This window comes from Mycteria americana, chromosome 6, assembly GCF_035582795.1.
Source record: "Mycteria americana isolate JAX WOST 10 ecotype Jacksonville Zoo and Gardens chromosome 6, USCA_MyAme_1.0, whole genome shotgun sequence".
In the NCBI taxonomy this organism is placed as follows: Eukaryota; Metazoa; Chordata; class Aves; order Ciconiiformes; family Ciconiidae; genus Mycteria; species Mycteria americana.
Genome location: NC_134370.1, coordinates 71,266,439 through 71,286,099, shown reverse-complemented (window position 1 = coordinate 71,286,099; position 19,661 = coordinate 71,266,439). Strand labels below are relative to the sequence as shown.

The window sequence follows — 19,661 nt, the reverse complement described above, 5'->3', positions numbered from 1 at the left end:
AAAACACTGACTCCGATAATAAAATGATAGGTAAGGCTTCCTCAGGTAAGTTTTTCTCTCTCCAGTTCTGCCTGAGAAGACTTTATTGATTATATATGACATGGAAAAGTAAATAACATACCCAAAACTCTTTGGGAGAAGGAGACACCTTTAGATAATTTGCAAAATGAGGTGAAGACAACTGTGTGCTCTAACTGTTTGAACTGAACAAAAACTGTTAATAAGCTTGCGTATAGAAAACAAGTGCAGAGTACAAGTTTCAAATATAATTAAAGGATATCATTACCTGAATGCAAGTGATTGCTGGGACTTGTTTCTTCAAAAAATTCATTCTTGAGTTGAATTCCTGGCGAACAAGATATCCTCGACAGCAAGCCTGAAGTTTTGTAATCAGGTTCTCATTGGCCAGCCACAACTGCTCTCGGTTGTACGCTGCAGTGACTCCAGATATGGTGCTCTGGATTAGTGTTACGGTAGGAAGAAGAGCCAGAAAAAGAGAATGGAGAGAGAAGAAACAGGAAGAAACATCAGCTTTCTGTACTGTGCTTATGAGAAACTTCCAAGTTGCCTTTCAATAAACCACAACACCATGGTCCTGTACCCTTTTACCGACAGGATGAATTTTTCTGAAATGGGCCAAGGAGTTTTGACACACACAATCTGATGATGCTCAGTGAAATAAATGAGTTACTAAGCTTGTTAACATGACTATGGCATTGAAGCATTCTCTCTTAGAGCTGCGTTAAGGATGGGAACGGTAGGAACGTCAAGTTTTCAGAGAAAGAGCATGTGTTATCTACCTTACCTGTATCTCCTCCCGTGACAGCTGTGTGTCATTTTGCACAAATTCTGCTGGTTCATCCCATCGTCCCTCTTTGGTCCGCAGGTTATGATAATAATGATAGCCTCCTCTCACCCAGTGTTTCACCCATTCACTGCCATTGCCCCCTACGAGCAGAAACGGCAGTGTAAGTCTCAAAACCAGACAAATGTCTTATTTTTCCCACATGCAAATGTTACAACTAGGAAATCCATATACAGATGCTCCTTCCTCCAAGCAAGAGGAGGAATGTTTCCAAGTCCCTAATGAACTCATACGAGAACTACCTAAACACAACACATTCTACAAGTGGAGAACATTCTACTATTCACTTTTTTTTTTTTTTTTTAAACCTTAGTTCACAAAGCATCCACAATTGCCACCTGTAACACAAGACTTCTCTCCAGGGGCTTTTTTTACCTCTGGTTCCAATTCCACATGCAATAGTCTTGAATTTATTTCACTAACAGTTAGCTACTTGAGGTTCACCTGCTGCTATTTTTCTTTTCTTGACTTCTGACAGCTCTCGCTGGTACGTCTCAGCACATTCTGGAGTGACTCCATATAGCCCAACATCCGGTGAACGCAAGGCACTCAGGGTCTGGCTAACATCACCGTGGTCTACTGCTTCATTAATGGCCAGAATTCCTAAGGAGACTTTGATAACACAAGGAAGCAGGTTATCTTGGCATTCAGGGGCTCGGTGACTCACAGCAAACACAGAACGACAGAATAGAGCAAGGCAACATGAAGACACACTTACTTTGTGTGTATACGCACAAATATTTAAGTGTATATAAACACAAAATATAAATAAAAACCAAAATCAGACAACTTGCAGTATAGAGGCCTCTTCAGTACAGAGCGTCCAGCCACATGTGGTACTGCACCTGACAGCACACAATTTGTGTGCCCCGAGTCCCAGTACGGTGCTGATTTACCACCAATATTTCTCAACAACACACCATGTTTTAGCTCTACTCTGATATCCGTTTTAGTCAAGGCAATTTCTTCTGGCAGAGCCAGTCACAACTCAAAAGGGGCCTTTTCAACAACTAGTACCATCCATCCCTAGTGAAAAAAGTATGGAGTAGTTTGTAAACAAGTCAAAAACCTGATCAGGGAAAGACAGGGGCCAAAGGAAGAGAAAAATAACAACATGTCATTCCAGGGCTACTCCAGAACTGCAACTCGAATAGACATATTCACAACAGCACAGGAATCACACTGACAGAGCAAACATGAAATACAGTAATTTTCAGCACTAGGTAAGACTGCAAAAATATCTGTTCATACATGGATAGATAAGGGTATCTGAAGATCTTATTCAGGCTTAAAGGGCACACACTTTAATCCTGCTTTTGACCAAATGTTCCTTGGCATGACATTCAATCTGCTGCCTTACCAAAGTGCTCAGTGGGTGGGAAAACAGTGAAACAGTTGCACTGGTACTGCTGGGAACAAACAGTAAGATGAACAGGTAAAGCTCTGCCCTACTCCCCCTGACCCTTTTTTTTTTTTTTTTTTTTTTAGGCAGTTGACAGGGAATTAATTCACTGACAGAATAATGTAATTAAGAACAACTGAACTAGGCTATGGAGTTCGACGAACTCACTGGTTCTTTCATTAGAAAGCTTTTTGTGAACCTGTTGATTTTTCTCTCTTCTAAAACATCTACAAATAAAGAACACAAATGGACAAGGCACAAATATAAAAGCAAGCTCATTGCTGCACCGACAGAGTGGGGACGAGAGGAATCAACCGTGTCAGAAATCTACATATCTGATGCACATATTCATTAAGATCTGATGTTGGAGGGCAATCTAGTCCAATGCCATTCTCAAAGCTGGGCTAACTTCAGGGCCTTGTCTGACCAAGTTTGGAAAGTCTCGAAGGACAGAGATTGCACAGTGTCTTTGGACAACCTGTTTCAGAAGGCACCAGAGAGATTCCAGACTCAGATTACACTTTTCAGTTTCCAGTACAGTTGCCTATTCAAAGCAAAATCCGAAGGCACTGACTGTGCATCTTTGGATAACTTTAAGTATCAGCCTAACATCAAATTAGAAGCTTTGGAAGTGGAAAGTAAGACATTTTATCAGCACACCAGAGATGTAGAAACAGAATCAAGAAAAATATAAGCTGACTATAAAGAGAGAAAACAATCAGTTTACTAATACTGTACAAATCAAGCAAAACAAGCAGACAGGTGCAAGTGTTAAATGTAACAGAAAATTAAGATTTAGAGTAAGTGCAAATAGAACAATATCATATTTTTAAAATGTATAAAAACCAAGCTCTCTGCAGCATGCAGTACCCAACAAACAGCATATACAGAGAACAGGCTATTAGAATATATCAGAAGACTTTAAAAACCCTCATGTTTTGTTAAAGAGAAAGTTTCTGTCAGGAACAACAACAACAAAAAAAACCCAAAACCCAAACAAACAAAAACCACACACACCCCCACACACCCCAACAACCACAAAAAAAAAAGTTAAGCAAAGAGTAGTAATTACTTCATTGTTTCTGGAGACAGAAAAGACATCATAATAAAGACTGGGATGTAATAATGGGCGGGCCAGTCCACCTGCAAACCGTGCTAAGGAGCAAAGGTGGATATCACTGATGTGTATTATTGTCTGTATTTGAAAAAGATGCGAGGTAGTCTAGAAATACTTAAGAGAACTGAGACAAGACAACAGCATGCCACACAAACAAAAGGTAATACACACCGGAAAACACCATTTAAGTTGTGCATGTGAACGTTCTCATACCTAATTAACCACCCACAGACACACCATTAGTTGCAAATGACAAACAATTTCATAGAGATTTGCCCAATGAGGTAACATGGCCACACGCAGAACTGGAAACATGGCATATCCCCCCAAAAGATAAGAAATTTAATATTTGAAGAATCTGACATTCACTCTTCAAAGAAAAATTACTACACCAGAAGCACAAGCGCATTTGATTTCCTTTGCCACATTTACATGACATTTCTAGCTCCCTACCTTTCCTTAAGTAACCAGTATTTGGTTGATAATGGGGATTAATAGCAATATTGTGCGACAATACTTACATCTCTCGGACTCCTCTGTGTCCTTGTTAGCCCTATAAATCCCGTCCTGAATTTCATCTAGCCAAAGGACAGCTGTTTCATCCTGTGTGTCCTGAAGAGAATATGAGGAGAAAAATATACACAGCGTGAGGAGAAAAGTATCACTATTTTTGCAAAGTAAAATAACCAGTACTCAACAATAGCCAATATAGTATTTTTCTGTATCAGAAGGAATAAGAAGCATTTCAGCCTAATTGATTACAACACAAGGATATCATGTGCATTTGTGACTATCAGAGACCACTATGGCATTACCAGACTCAGTACCTCCTCCCAGTCAAAAACTCTTTTCAGGAAACAGAATGAAGAAGAAATTCTGTCAATGGGAATCACTCCAATAAGCAAAGAGAACACAAGGACAAGGACTTCGTACCGGTTAGTCCTAAAGCTGTACTTGCTAAGAGGACATGACTTTCCAGGAACACAAGTTAGTCCTTCGACAGAATGTGGCTACAAAGAGTTCTTGGAACAAAAAGCTGCCAATGCACGTCCGTGTGCAGAAGCTAAAAATTCTCGGGTAACTAATGCCACATGAGGCTGTTCTCATCCCTTCCCACAAAAGTGCACAAGCCTGTACAAACTAGCAAACCAAAAAGCATCGTACATATTGTGGCTGGGTGTACATGCACAACAGTCAAAGCCACGTTTTAAGTCTTTAACGGATCGCTCGTCAAGGAGCAGTGATCACACAGTATACTGTATTTTGGCTGGGATTTGAAGAAATCCGATCAACTAATGTTACATGCAGAAATTTGAGAAGAGGAAAGAGACAAGTGTTTAGCAAGTCCCAAAATATACATAAAGAACAATGATCCAGCAGTTGCCAAGCGTAGCTTCTCCCCACCCACTGTTGCTTCCTGTAGGTAACTACTGAAAGCAATGCTAAGGCACAACTGCCACCCCTCTGACAACTGTCATTGTACAAATAGAACACAGGAAACACTTACTTCTGGTATGGAATAATAATCACACTGCACAAAAGAGCCACTATTTATAGCGTTCAAGAGCTTTAGGGCCAGACTGAAAGTGAACATTTCCTGACATGTTCTCCACATTTTTCCCACTGTTTTGGTGGGTCTGAAACCAACAGGCTTAATGCTACTTCATTCAAGAGACTACCATGTCTTTCACAGGCAGATTTCATCTGAAAGCCCAGGTAGTCCCACCAGAGGACCAGCAACAGCAAAATTCCTGTCCACGGAGTGGGGGAGAATAATCAAAGAAACAACTTCCTCTACTGTAATCTCTACCAGCAGAAGGCAACCCAAAGACTACCGAGACCATCCATTTTCTATGGATTTACTGTTGCAGGCTTTCCAGAAGGTACACGCACTGTAACATATTACAGGGTCTACTGTTTCTCTCTGTCTCTCCTCATCACATGAGGAACATGCATCATACAGCACTCCCTATTCAAATAAGCAACTGAACAACATCTTGTGATGAACTATGATCCCTCTCAGCCCCAAGGTACAGAAATGACTAGTTAGTAAGTAACAGATGACTTCAGATAGTGACTATTTTCCCCACGATGTTACTTTATAGTACGATCTTTCAATTTCTAAAATTACTGCCGTGCTGCTAGGAGGAGCCCTAAACTGAACATATGCCTAAATAAGGTAATTTCACACCAACAGAGAAGTTACCAGCACAGCCTGGCACTGGCACAAGCTTAAGCGAACACTAAAAAGAGTTCATTATTTCATTCTGACTCAGCAGGAGGAAATGCTTCAGCACAAAATGGGTTCCTGAGGAACATTAACCCTTTCAGGGCCCTTGGGGAAGCTGCTTAATGATTTTTGTCAGAAATGCATACAGTTTTCAGCTATCGCTATCCTGTGGGTTTACCTTTAGTTAAAAAAAAACCCCAACAAACAAAAACCAAAACAACCCCCAGTGTTCAACACAATCCAGACCTTGGTCTCTATGCAAAATTCTGCATTGGTCTTAGAGCAATGAGCTCCACAGCAGAAAAAAATAAAAATAAAACACTCTCAAGCCACTGAAAGCAGAGATGTCTGCTGCTACTTTGTAAATAGATGAGGAAAAAAAAAACCACACATCAGTATCCCATCCACACTACTCAAAGTCAGCTGCATACACACACACACGTGCACTCTCATCCTCTTTCCTAAACCTGTAAGATGAGACTTGCTCTTCCTCTCCCCATCTTCACCTTCACATTTAGTCAGTTAGTGACAGCAGCAACTATATACAAGTAGGTAGAAGTCCTTGGCTAATACGAAAGACAACTACCACTCAAAAAATCATTAGCAATAAAAGCGTCACCAGGTGAACAATGGGCATCAGTATACATTTCGTTAGCAGCACGTATTTTGCTTCACTTCTTTTTTCTAATTTACCACTTAAAAGATTTTTCTACTTTCAGAAACTTTTTTTGCTGTATATAACTATGCCTATGACTACATTTAACAAAGAACATTAAAAAAAGTTACTTAAGCTTGCAGGAAACTTGCATTCAGAAGTTCAGAACTAGAATGAACATGGTCTCCTTGCGAAAACAGATGAGGCATATTATTTCTCTGCAAACAAGATACATATCTCATTCTGGACCCAGGATTAGCTGTAGCAAGCCATCTCATGCAGTTAATATCCTTATACCCATCTCTGTAGTTCTTGAAGATTCATACAGTCTGGCTGCAAACCTCTTTCTGTAGTACAGAAAGATCCAAACTGACTGGATAGAATCAGTTGATGGGGTATGCAGAATGCCCAGATCTCCACTTCCAGTTTTGATTCCTGGCTTTCAGGACCAGTAATAAGCTCATTACACAGATATAAAGGTTTTCCAAGAGGTGCATTTAATTGCACTCACCTGTGCTTTCTCTCTCTTGGCTCGAAGTAGTGTATCCTGGTAATGCTGTGCTACCTTTGGGGCTACGCCCTCCAATTTTGCTGCAGGAATCTGTAAGGCTTGAATAGTCTTTTTGGTGTCCCCTTCATCCAGGGCTTCATTGATAAGACCAATTGCCAAAATCCCTAGGGAGGAAGGCGTAGGGGGAGAAATACAAAGTTCCATTTTTGGTCAACAATAATCATAAGCATTACTTCAGAAGAAAAATGCAGTTATTCCTTCCTAAACCAGGTATCGGCTGACAACTGCAATATTTTTAATGGAAAATATTATTTACTAGTAAAGAAAGCAAGACTATTTCTCCACCTTAAAGTAGTCATAATGCCTGGGCACTGCAATTAACAAACAAACAAAAAAAAAATCATCACTCAGGGAGACCACATGCAGGGACAGAATTGAGTCCTCAGACATCCAGCTCAGAGCCACTAAAAGAAAATTATCAAAGCCCAAATGGCCATAGTTCATAGGTTACAGTTTTCCAAGGTTCTGGCTTCTCTAGAAAGAAATCTTCACATGAAGCTAAAGACCTCCATGGAATGCCATTTAATTATACAGTAACTTTGTATTTTAGAAAACTCTTTTATTAAACATATGTAGTATTAGCTGTATTATCAAAGACGTGGATGCTATTCAAGTACAGTAAAATTTACCATTCAGCTAAACAAACAAAAATAAGTATCTTTTATTTAGCTAAGTGTGAACAGAGTCTACATCATACATGCCCTACCTACAGCAACCATCTCCTATGAATCACAAAATAACTTAGGTTGAGATGGACCCTAGAAGTCATCTGATTCAATTCCCTGCTTAAAGAAGGATCAATTCAAATCACGGTTTGATCAGTGCAGAACAAAGAGATCTTTTAGACAAAAGAAAAGTAAGGAGCTCAGTGTGGGGATTTCCAACTTTGGTTAACGTATTCGAAGATTGTGACTTCTTCTACACAAGAAAGAGAATCACAAAACAAAAGTTTATATGAAAAACAGAACATCTCAGGGAAGAGGTGGTATTTGGATGGAATAGAGATTAGGGAAAAATACATGTTGAGGACACTGCAAGAACCAGGATCACTAAAATGATGGCATGGTGTCTGTCAAAAAGCAGATATAACTGTTTGACTTGGGAAAGGGCACAGAATGTAAGCAGTAATTCTCTCCGATTAGTTTGCTAATATGGGCATGACAAGACCACTCCACGGAACAACAGTATGTTACAGCTCCTCATTAGAAAGCATTTTTTAATTTGAAACTATTTACAAGGATAGTGGAAATGAAAAATATATGCCCATATGCCTTGAGGACCTTCTCAGACTAATTTAACCTATTCATAGATAGGAGATAAAAAGTATCCTTACATAAGGGCATACATGAAGCAGACCAAAGTAGTAAGAAGTTCCCTGCAAGAAGAGCTTATCTCATTACAGGATTTTCTTCACCTTTTTTTACAGGATGAGGAGTGTTATAAGAAACAGGGTGCTGGGACTACATGACCTTTTTAGACTTCTGCTGTGACCTCTTACATAGAAAAGAGACTATGAAACTAGCATCTTGGTGCGTGCATGCATTGGTGCGGGTCTGTGTTTCTGTGGTTTCAACAAATCTGCTCATGTGACCCAAACAGGAAATCCAGTGTCTATTTGGAGATCCAGGAAACAAGTTAATCAAGATAGCATGCTCTTAAATTAAAATTTAACCCTCTCTAGAGTATAAAGTCTTTTCGAGGTGAAACACAACTCACCAACTATGCAGCAAAAAGCGGCAGAAGACACCTGTTTGTCTCAGTGTACAAGATAAAGTTTATCATCACCTCCACATTTGTGACAAATCTCTCTCCTCTTATGATACAAGGCTTTGAGCTAAATATTACAAAGATGGCTTGAAAGTAAATGTCATGCTACTTGCATATGCAGGAGGTTTTCAGTAGTGGTCATAACCAAAAATTATGGTCCCTTAATGAAACTGAAAAGAAATTAATAGAAAATTAAACCACCTGATACAGAACCTCACAAGGATCCAGCTAAGAATAAGTTTGCTTAATTGTGCTATTTTCAAAGACTCCTCTATCTCCACTCTGGATTTTAAGTCAACTAATACTGTCTTAGAGAAAGCAGAATTACTCCAATTTTCTGGTTTGCTGAAGTTTTCATCATTACACTCGACACCAGTCTTTTATCACTGCTAAGAGACACTTATTAACATAAACACTACTAAAAAATAGAAATGAAAAAAAAAAGCAAAACTAGAAGAAGCACAGAAGTTAGGTTAACACCCATTCACATTTCTCAGCTTGCATCAGGAGTTTTTTCCTTCATGAGAATTTAAGTTTTCGTACTCGCACTTGCTGCATACACTTGTAACTTCTATGGGGTTTTGCATATTATCCCATCAGTGATTTTTTTTTTTTGCACTTTACCAATATTTCGTATTAAAAGGCAACAGCTGTGCAGACATCTTCTTCTTCCACTGGTCAGAAGGCCAGTTATCAGTCATTTCAGCTTTTATAGATACTGGTTTTAAGAACTAGTGGTCATACGTAGTGTTAAAACAGAAAATGAAAGCTTCTAATTTCCTGATGGAACTAACTGTAAACAAAGCAATTAACCTCTTACAAAAGATCAGCACTTTCCATTTCAACTCTAATTTGAGACTTGGGTCCCAATATCTGGAACTCAGAATCTGAATGGCATCAAACAGATGAGATAATGAAATGTTCTTTGAAAAATCTGTATCAAATGTTTTAAGCAAAAACATTTGAATACATAACTGTTGAACAGACAGCATTTCAGAATAAACTTTTTTGGGCATCTCTGTTGATTTATCGCTGAATCAAAGTAACTGCAGAAGCCTGTTTCTTTGATGCAATATGTGCACTACTGATCTTCAAAGAAGCTGTAATTTGGAAGTAGTGTTAATACAGCCAGGAGTTAAAGGACTGAGAATAAGACCTGGAAATAAACTCATCTCCGTTGTTCATTCAAGCTCCTCATCCACTGTAGAAATGCATCTGACGGATCATTACATCTGAGAGTCATCAAGACAAAGATGGGTAGCTTATCTTGCATTTGCAGGTCAGATTACCCACAGATAAAGAGTAGAGGGGGACCCTGGACCGAGTCTGTTGAACTTCCACTAGATACTGGAAAGGTAAAAAGGCCAGAGCACATTCAAAAGAAGGACTAAAAGGGAGAAGAGGAAAACCTGAAGAGGGCAGAGATTGCAGCCAAAGACAGAATGAGACTTCAAGAAAAGTAACTTCTACTGAATGCAGCAAGTTAGGAAGGAGGATGGAGTACTCCAAGACTGGGCTACAATCAACTCGGAGATTTTGGTAATACTCATTTTTGTTAAATTTGAGGGATCAAAGCAAAATTAGAAAAGATTCTAGACTAATCCTAGACACTGACAGCAGACAACACATTTTGTTATCCAAAATGGGTTGAAATTTGCATTGGAAGGATTAATAAACTGTTTGGAGATACTGATTTCAATATCACAAACACTCCTGACTGCCTGATCTCTCCATCAACAGTGCTGCTATCAAGCCTTTTATATTACAGACCATGAAGTCTTGCTCACAACTAAGATATTCCTAGATATCTAATGTATGACACAACTACAAGTCAATGAATAACTTTTTGTATTGACATGAACCTAATTTTAGCACTCCTTATGAGCTAGGATCAGTCTAGCATGAATCGAGCAGAAAAAACTTACTTTCATGTTCTTCATGCACAACTATGTTCACACGATCAACGCATGACTGGATATCATTCCACGTGATAAATTCATTTCCTTCTGCATGTGTTTGAGCTTTCAGCTTCATCAAATCATCGATATATCTGTCAAAGAAGAAAAACCAAAACCAACAAACATCACATCGCAACAAGTTGGCCAGGGAACACATAACACAGCGTGAGAATTGTACACAAAGTGGAAGAGGTAACGTGAGGGTTGAAACTGGAACAAATACAAAAAGGGGGAAGAAGAGAAAGAGGACGGCCAGCCCAAATGTGAAATAATCAACAAAAGCACTAAAACACTGAATGAGGGTCCAGGGCAAAGAACACGGGGCATGAGCTGGCATAGTATTAGTGACAACCTAATGGTACCACAACATGGCTTTAATATGAAATCCATGAGAAAGCGTTGAGACACAGCACAGAAATCAAACCAGTAAGAAACAGCAATCGGAAAAACAAGATGCCAGAGCCAACGGAGATTAAATCAATACTGTAACAAATAATGTAGAAAGAATGTAAAGTGTAAGAGGGGAAAAAAATTCAAGAAGTCACAGAATATAAGCCACATCAAGGACAAACATGGTTCCTTGAAATATCCACCTCTGAGAGTTCTCATCCTCAACGTTTGTAAGCCCTGTGACAGGACTGCTCAGTTGTTTCCATACTGTATTCACATCCCCTGAATCCAAAGCCCTATTAATCAGGGCCACAGAAGACAGCATCTCTACAGCAACAGATAATTCTGGATGGGTGAGGTTACCCTGCATACAAAGAGGACGACAAATTAATTCCGCTCGCTCTTTACAAACTATTGCTGCACACAGAACACAGAATGGAGTAGTTGTCAGAACAGACATATAACAAAGCAAAGGGACAACGTTTATGACATAGAAGTAGAAAGATGAGTACATTAACAAAGCTAGAACACCAAGTAAGAGATTAAAGTAGACTCTTACAGGGCCAAGTAGCTCAAGATTTGGGGATTAAACTTCACATCAGAACAGACTCAACACCAAAGCAGTTCTACGAAGACTCAAGACAGGTTTGTTCCAGAGAATGCATTTAATGAAACAGACAAGGTAGGCCCCGTGATCCATACCAACCTCCAGAAATAAGAGAGAACGTGGTACTTACTTCAGGGCTCTGTTGCTGCAAGGTGGCCAGCTCCCTTTGGTAAAGATCTGCAGCAAATGCATAAACCTCTGGTAACTGGGCCTCTGGATTCATCATTTCTGCCACAGTCTTCTCAGCATCACCCATTCGAATTGCAGAATTAATTTTGGCTACTGCTGCCAGCCCTAGAAGTTCAGAGAGGTAGCATAAAGAACGAGGAAGGCAGACAGTTGAGTCCCCAGAAATAAGGGCACTTTTATTCTACTCAATAATCAGATACCTAACAAGAAAAAGACTAATTCCCTTAGCTGCAGGAAGTGAGTGAAGCTTTCTGATCCATACTTCCCCAGTTAGTCTTCCATTACTGAAGACAAGTAAAATATATAATGCCCTCTTTAAAATAACGCTCATGTTTAAAACCAGTTCAGCTTTTTGCCTTCTTATCAAAGGATTGTTTCACCATTTGTCTTCTGATAGTAAGAAGCCTCATAATTGCAAATTTTTGGACGGTTGAGTAGTAACAACCTTTTCTTCCTGTCTGCGTCTATCCTGCTCAAGGCAGTAACAGGCACTCTATAGTGGGTACACGCTGGCTAACTCTAAAAATAGGAGAAGTAGGTAAATAAATGCTGAGCTCCATGCTGAACGGGTAAGGTACTTCAAAGGTAGCCTCCTAGTTATTAGGCATTCACTATTTTCCTCTTGTATTCTAAACCTTCTCTCCCCAGATCTCTAGTAGTCTCCTTTCTACCTATTACAAACTGAACTAATCGCTCCTGCACAGCCAGAATGGAACATTCTCCTACAGAAAAGAGCTCTGCATGGTGTCACAAGCATCAACCAAAAAAACAATCAGCCACTGTGATCTGCATTTTATTTGCTACCTGATATTTAAAAACAGTTAAAGGTTCTGTAGCTCAAACCAAGTAAAATTTATGTCAATGGTCAGCAGATAACCTAGCTTTCACACCTCATGGAGCAATCCAGATTTCCTTCATAGATCCATAGCACAAAAACTCATACAAGCACTCTAGAAAAAGAGGTTATTTAAGGTGGATGCAAAAGTTCCATGTTTCTTAATATTTCAAATTATATGCTGTTATCTCCAGCAGCATTGTAAGAGCTGGATAAAAGACACTACAAATAATCAGGGCAACCATCTCTCTAATGTTCTTAACAGCCGTGAAGTACTTAAAGAACATTCATTACAGTTTGAGAGAGACGTCACGTATCCCCACATAGACCCAAATATTGTGCTGTCTCATCCTTTTGATCACATCCATGGTGACTTTGCTACAATAATTTCTGCTGATTCTTACTTTGCTGATACTGTTGTGCTGCCCTGTTAGCAGCATCCACTCCCAACTGCAACTCCTCCTTCTGCAGAGGACCTGTAAGGCCAGCCTGAGGAAAAAAAAAAAAAAACCAAACAAACAAAACCAAACCGGGAGGGTGAAACGATGTTAGCTTATTCACTTCAAATAGCTCAATAAAAAGAAAAAACACCGACTTTTCCTTGAAACACTCTAATGCCACATAGCTTCTGCAAACAAAGAATGCCACATACGTGAGGAAGACAGAAATTACTCACCACATTCTCTGTTCATATGCTGAAAGACCATATGTGTACAACCTGATCCCTTTTATAGTATTAGAAGTGCAGTCCCATGAACACAGTAATTAAAGGCAAGACCCAGCTTCCAAAATTATAAAACATTTAAGACAGAGGACAATTTTGTGGGAAAAGACTCCCTGTTACATGAGCTGCATGCTGGAGTGATATTAGTACTTGTGTAGTTTGCCATGAAGCAACACATTAATGTTCCATTTTACCTCTGAGCAATGAAAAGAGTTAGCAGAACATCAAAAATAGACAACATGCGGTTTTAGCTTATACATACATGCTTCTTGGATTATATGGGACCACATGAATACAAACAGAAAATGAGACTGAGTGACTGGGGAGCAGGAGGGCTTGAATAACTTGGGTAGTAGCCATATAGGTCACGACCCTTCGTATAGTTCACACAAAGATGATAATCCTCCAAAAGCACCAACAGACCACATTTATGTAACAAGACCTTTCAATTACCTTGTGGAAGAACGTGCAATCTGACTTTGCAGTTTAGAAAACACCTGAACTTGGGTTTTGTGGCTACTAAAAAACTTGGTAAAAATCTTCCCAGACCTATTTCATCCCTAGAGACATCTTTGGCCAACTATGGAGAGTTTCTGCCACACCAAAGCTTGGTAGGACCTTTTTAAAAAGCCCCCACTTTTCCTCTTCTATCTTAATTGTAGGTCCCAAGAAACATAGCTTGCGAAGATTTTTCTTTAGAGATAAGTGACAAATCTTCCAAATAGCAACAGCTGCGGGGCTAAGTCTGTTCTGTAGAAGTCCTCATACCCCTGCCGAAGGATGTAACAGCAATACACACATCCTTCGGCTTCATCATACATGCAGAATCCCAGGGAAGGAATGCTCACAAACTATAGCAGTACACCGGCTGATGGAAAAAGTATCCCAAAACAGCACATTCCCTGTAAGGAACTGTTCTCTAAGGAACATTGTTTAGCTATCAACCAAACAAATCCTGTATCACACCAAAAAAAGAACACCAAAATAAATAAATAAAGAATCAATAGTGGCTCTGAATTACTGCTGTCTGCCTTTCAGATTGAGGGATCTTTCCGAACCCAAAAAAGCTGCACTCCCAGCAGAAAAAGCTGTAACAGTCTACAAGAGACAGGTATTGTATACCTATATATATAGGCATATCTCAACGTATATTGATGCAGGTAAGATTTTGAGGGAGTTCAGGGAAGAGGACACGTCAAGTTAGTAGAAATGTGGGTCCTAAGGAGCCCTATGCAGAGGCTGTCCAAAGCGGGAGAATATATCAGGTCACAGGAGACAGGTACAGTCACACAGCCGGACAGCTCCCATTGCAACGGGATTCAGTCCTGCTCCATAATAAATTATATAGCAGTTGAGGAGTTGAACGAGCTGCACTAAAGTCTGACAACAAAAGGATAGGCACCCCGTTTGAAAGCTGCTTCCTAGTTAGGTACTACAACTGAGTCCCAGAAACTTTAAGGCAGAGAGTTTCTTCAGCCCCAGAAAGGCACGAGTTCTAAGTGAGACTGCTTACAACGACAGAATCACAGAACAGATGATGGTAGAAGGAATCTCTGGAAATAGCCTAGTCCAAAACCCTGCTCTAGAGCAGGTTGCCCAGGACCTCTGCAGAAAAGGACCTAAGGGTCCTAGTGGACACCAAGTTGAACATAGCAAGCAAAGTGCCCCGGCAGCAAAGAGGGCTAATGGTACTGTAGGCTGCATTAGGAGGAGTGTTGCCAGCCAGGACAAAGGAGGTCATCTTTCCCCTCTACTCAGCACCGGTGAGGCCACACCTGCAGTACTGTGTCCAGTTCTGGGCTCCCCAGCGCAAGAGAGACACAGGCGTACTGGAGAGAGTTGAAGGAAGGGTCACTAAAATGATTAATGGACAAGAGCATCTCTCCCATGAGGAAAGGCTGAGAGAGCTGGGACTGCTCAGCCTAGAGAAGAGAAGGCTCAGGGGGAATCTCAGCAATGCGTGCAGCTATCTGAAGGGAGGGTGCAAAGACGACAAAGTCAGGCTCTCTTCCGTGGCGTCCCATGACAGGACAAGAGGCAACTGGCACAAACTGAACCACAGGAGTGGCCCTCTGAACATCGGGAAGCACTTTATTTTCTGTGAGGGTGACCGAGGGGGCCCCGCTTGAGGAAGCGGGTTGGACAAGACAAGCTAACTTGAGAGATCCTTTCTAGCCTCAACCATTCTGTGACTCTAACTGTGTTCAGTTGAGCTTTGAGTATATCCGAGAATAGAGACTCTACAAGCTCTCTGGTCAACTTGTTCCAGTGTTTGATCACCCTCGGTAAAAAAAGTTTTTTCTTATGCTTAAATAGAATTTCCTGAATTTCACCTTGTGCCCGTTGCATTTTATACCGTCACTGTGCACCACTGAGAAGCATCTGGCTCAGCCTTCTTTATTCCCTCTCATCAGTTATTTGAGAGCCTTCTTTTCCCAAGGCTCAGTACTCCCAGCTTTCTCAGCCTCTCCTATTATGTCAGATGCTCCGAGCCCTTAATTGGTTTCTCAGCCCTCACTAGACTTGCTGCAGTATGTTCATGTCTCTTGTCCTCCGGAGCCTCAGAACTGGGTGCAGTACTCCAGCTGTGGTCTTCACCAGCATCGAGTAGAGGGGGAAAGATCACCTCCTTCAGCTTGCTGACAACTTTCTTCCCAATGCATCCCAGTACACTGCTGGCTTCCTCTGCCACAAGGGTATAATCCTGGCTCTTGGTCAAGTCATCGTCCACTGGGACCCCATATCCTTCCTTGCAAAGCTGCTTTCCAGCCAATCTATCCCCAGTCTGTACTTGTGCATGAGGTTATTCCTCCCCCCAGGTATAGGGCTTAGCATTTGTCTTTGCTGAACTTCATTAGATTCTTAACCGCCTATTTCTCCAGCCTGTTTCGGCCCCTCTGAATAGCAGCACAACCATCTGGTGTATTGCCTGCTCCTCCCTGTTTTGTATTATCTGCAAACTTACAAAGAGTACAGTCTGTCCCATTTTACAGGTCATTGGTGAGGACGTTAAATAGTATTGGCCCCAGCACCAATCCTCGGGGTACACCACTAGTGACTGGCCTCCAGCTGGACATCGTGCTGCTGATCACAACCCTTTGAGCCTGGCAGTTCAGCTAGTTTTCAGTCTACCTCGCTGTCCACTTACTTAGCCCATGCCTCAGCAGTTTGTCTGAGGATATTATGGGATACAGTGTCAAAAGCCTTGCTGAAGTCAAGATAAACATCCATTGCTTTCCTCTCATCCGCCAAGCCAGTGATCTCATTGTAGAAGGCTGTTAGATTGCTCAAGCATGATTTCCCCTTCAAAAATCAACACTGACCACTCCTAAGCACTTTCCTGTCCTTCATGTATTTGGTAACTGTTTCCAGGATTATTTGCTCCATCATCCTCCCAGAGACTGAGGCGAGACTGACAGACCTATAATTCCCTAGATTCTCCTTCTTGACCTTCTTCAAGATAGGAGTGACATTCACTCTCTAGTCACAGAATCACAGAATCGTATAGGTTGGAAAAGACCTTTAAGTCCCCAGGAACCTCCCCTGATCTCCCTTAACTTTTAGAGACTGCCTAGAGTGGCCTCACAGTCACACAGGTCAGCTCCCTCAGCACTCACAAATGCAGCCCACCAGCTCCCTCGTCCAAGTTGTTTAAATGGTCCCTAACTTGATCCTCCTCTACTGAGGGGTAAGTCTTCCTTGTTCTATACTTTCCCACTGGTCTCAGAGGCCTGGGACTCCCAAGGGAAAAATCTTACCAGTAAAGTAAGAGGCAAGGAAAGGTACTCAGTACCACAGCCTTCGTATTCCCTGTCATCTGCTCCCCTGCCCCATTCAGCAGCAGTCCCAAATTTTCCCTAGTCTTCCTTCTGCTGCCAATATATCTATGTAGAAGCCATTCTTGCTGCCCTTCAGATTTATGTACAGTTGGGCTTAGGCTTTCTTAACCCCACCCTACATACTCCACACCATCTCTATATTCCTCCTAGGTCACCTGACCCTGCTTCCATCCACCTCTTGTATGCTTCCTTTTTCTGCTTGAGCTTTGTGGGAAGTTCTTTGGTTCATCCATGAAGGCCTCCTGCCACTTTTGCCTGACTTTCTGCTCACTAGGATAGGCCCTTCTCAAGCTTGGAGGAGGTGATTCGTGAAAAGTCAGCGAGCTCTCCTGGAGCTCTCTTCCAGGACTGCAGTCCGCGGGATTCTTCCAAACAGATCTGCGAACAGGTCTTCAGGCTCTCTTGAAGGATAGGGCTGTGATCCCACTTTTTACCTAGTTCCCTCCTCTCGGGATCCTCAACTCTGTCATCACACCATCTCATAGTCACTGCACCCAAGGCTGTCCCTGACCTTCCCATCTCCAACCACTTCTTCCTTGTCTGTATTGGGGTCCAGCAAAGGACCTTCCCTCATCAACTCCTCAGTTACATATGCCAAGAAGTTATCACTGGTACACTCCAGAAATGTCCTGGATTGCTAGCACCCTGCTGTGTTGCCCTTACAGCAGATCAGGCAGTTTGAGTCCCCCAGGAGGACCGAGGCCTGTGAACAAAAGGCATCTTCCACTTGTCTGAAGAAGGCCTCATCTACTACTTCTGCCCTATCAGGCAGTCTGCAGCAGATACCCACCACAATGTTGTACACATTGGTCTGCCTGCTAACCCATAAGCTCTCAACTGGTTCATCGTACGTCTCAAGGCAGAGCACCACACGTTCCAGCTGCTCTCTCACACAGAGGACTACTTCCCCTCATCGCCACCCTGGCCTGTCCTTCCTAACAGGCCTGTATCCAATCCACGGCAGCACTCCAGTTCTGGTAGCTGTCCCACCACATCTCTGGGACCCCAGTGGTATCACAGCTCTGCCACTGCACCTCTAATGCGTCCTGTTCATTCCCCACGCCGCATGCATTAGCATACAGGCACTTCAGAGAGGCACCTGGTCACGTTGACTTCCCAGGAAAAGGGTGAGAGATTCCCTTATGACACTGCCCTCGTCGCTTCTGCACAGATGCTAGAGGTAGGTCCCCTTCAGCCCTGTCTTGTCGATTTTGGGGTGTCTCTCACCCACATCACTCTACACCCTTTGCTTGCCAACCCAGCCAACCACTTCCTCACTTGGAGACATCATCACCCTGCCCTGTTGATTCCTATGAAAGATTAGGCCAGATACCTCTGACAATTCGGGAACAAACGTGGTATGGGGTTTGATCACCACCTTCATTCTGTAGCAAACTGCGTAAGAAAGGTCAGCCCAGAAGCTTGACGTTTGCTGACTTAACAGAAAACTAAAAGGGCAGTTTTGTGAGCAAAGCGGCGTGAACAGCATTCTGAGGCTCACTTCAGGTCTGTCAGCACTGAGAACACACTCTGATTTGTTCTCATGCCTTTAACTGCTGTCATTAAATATGCTGAATGATACAATACTCAGCTAAGCAGTGGCTTACAACAGCGAGCGACGTATGATTACTTGGTGTCTGACACGGAGTGTTTGTTTCCCACCTGTCCGCTCTGGCAATTTAAGACTTATACTATCAATGAGGTCTGCTCCAGTACCTGATGATTTAACAGCAGTAAGATTTAAAATACATAAATAATAAAAGATAATGCATAGCTACCCTCTCCAAAAATAAATTCAAACCTGACATTTATTCAGGACCTCAATTTAAACTGCCAGGCTTTACTATAGATTCAGCTCTCTGGCTGCTTGTCATATACTACTCCTACTCCAAACTGTGGTTCAAAGGACCTAAGAACAAATATGTTTCTTCAGCCTCTTACAGTAATTATGCGGTCTGAACTTTTCTAGGTCTTTCTACACTCCCTACAGTGCAAAAGCCACCTCATTTCCTCCTCCTCGACAGGTCTTCCAGCAGGCACTGTTGGGTCATGTTATTGCATTTTCTACCTATGACATACAAGCACCTATGCGTCCACCACAGTGCCCAAGATCTAGTTTGTTGTAACTGTGTAACTGACTTGTCTGCATTTTTCCTGGATCCAAATGCATGCAATATCTTACTTGTCTACCTTGCTGCAGCTTTAAAAAAAAAAAAAAAAAAATCATTCATTAAAAGAGATGCAATAGTAATAACCATCTTTGTATCAGCATATTTTCCCCTATTAACATACATGACATTGTGATAATTGAGACAATGTTGGTTTTAGAAACTATTCTGTGCATTTTATAAGCAGCACACATAAGCAGCCTGCACATAAAATCCACTGAAGAGTTGGCTTGAAATGAGAAACTAAGGTTAACCTTAGTTATACGATCATAGAATCATTTAGGTTGGAAAAGACCCTTAAGATCAACTCCAACCGTAAACCTAACACTGCCAAGTCTGCCACT

At 41.6% G+C, this 19,661-nt stretch overlaps 1 protein-coding gene across 1 annotated transcript in view; it reads right to left on the bottom strand.

Moving 5' to 3' along the window:
• IQGAP1 (IQ motif containing GTPase activating protein 1) overlaps positions 1-19,661 on the bottom strand; it is a 78,405-nt gene that overhangs the window by 21,849 nt on the left and 36,895 nt on the right. The window contains exons 11-19 of the mRNA XM_075506573.1: positions 12,991-13,075; positions 11,693-11,856; positions 11,159-11,319; positions 10,533-10,657; positions 6,781-6,944; positions 3,906-3,996; positions 1,310-1,477; positions 806-948; positions 287-457 (exon numbers count right to left, since the gene is read on the bottom strand). Coding sequence (XP_075362688.1) covers positions 287-457; positions 806-948; positions 1,310-1,477; positions 3,906-3,996; positions 6,781-6,944; positions 10,533-10,657; positions 11,159-11,319; positions 11,693-11,856; positions 12,991-13,075 — 1,272 coding nt within the window. The remainder of the gene's footprint in view (positions 1-286; positions 458-805; positions 949-1,309; positions 1,478-3,905; positions 3,997-6,780; positions 6,945-10,532; positions 10,658-11,158; positions 11,320-11,692; positions 11,857-12,990; positions 13,076-19,661) is intronic.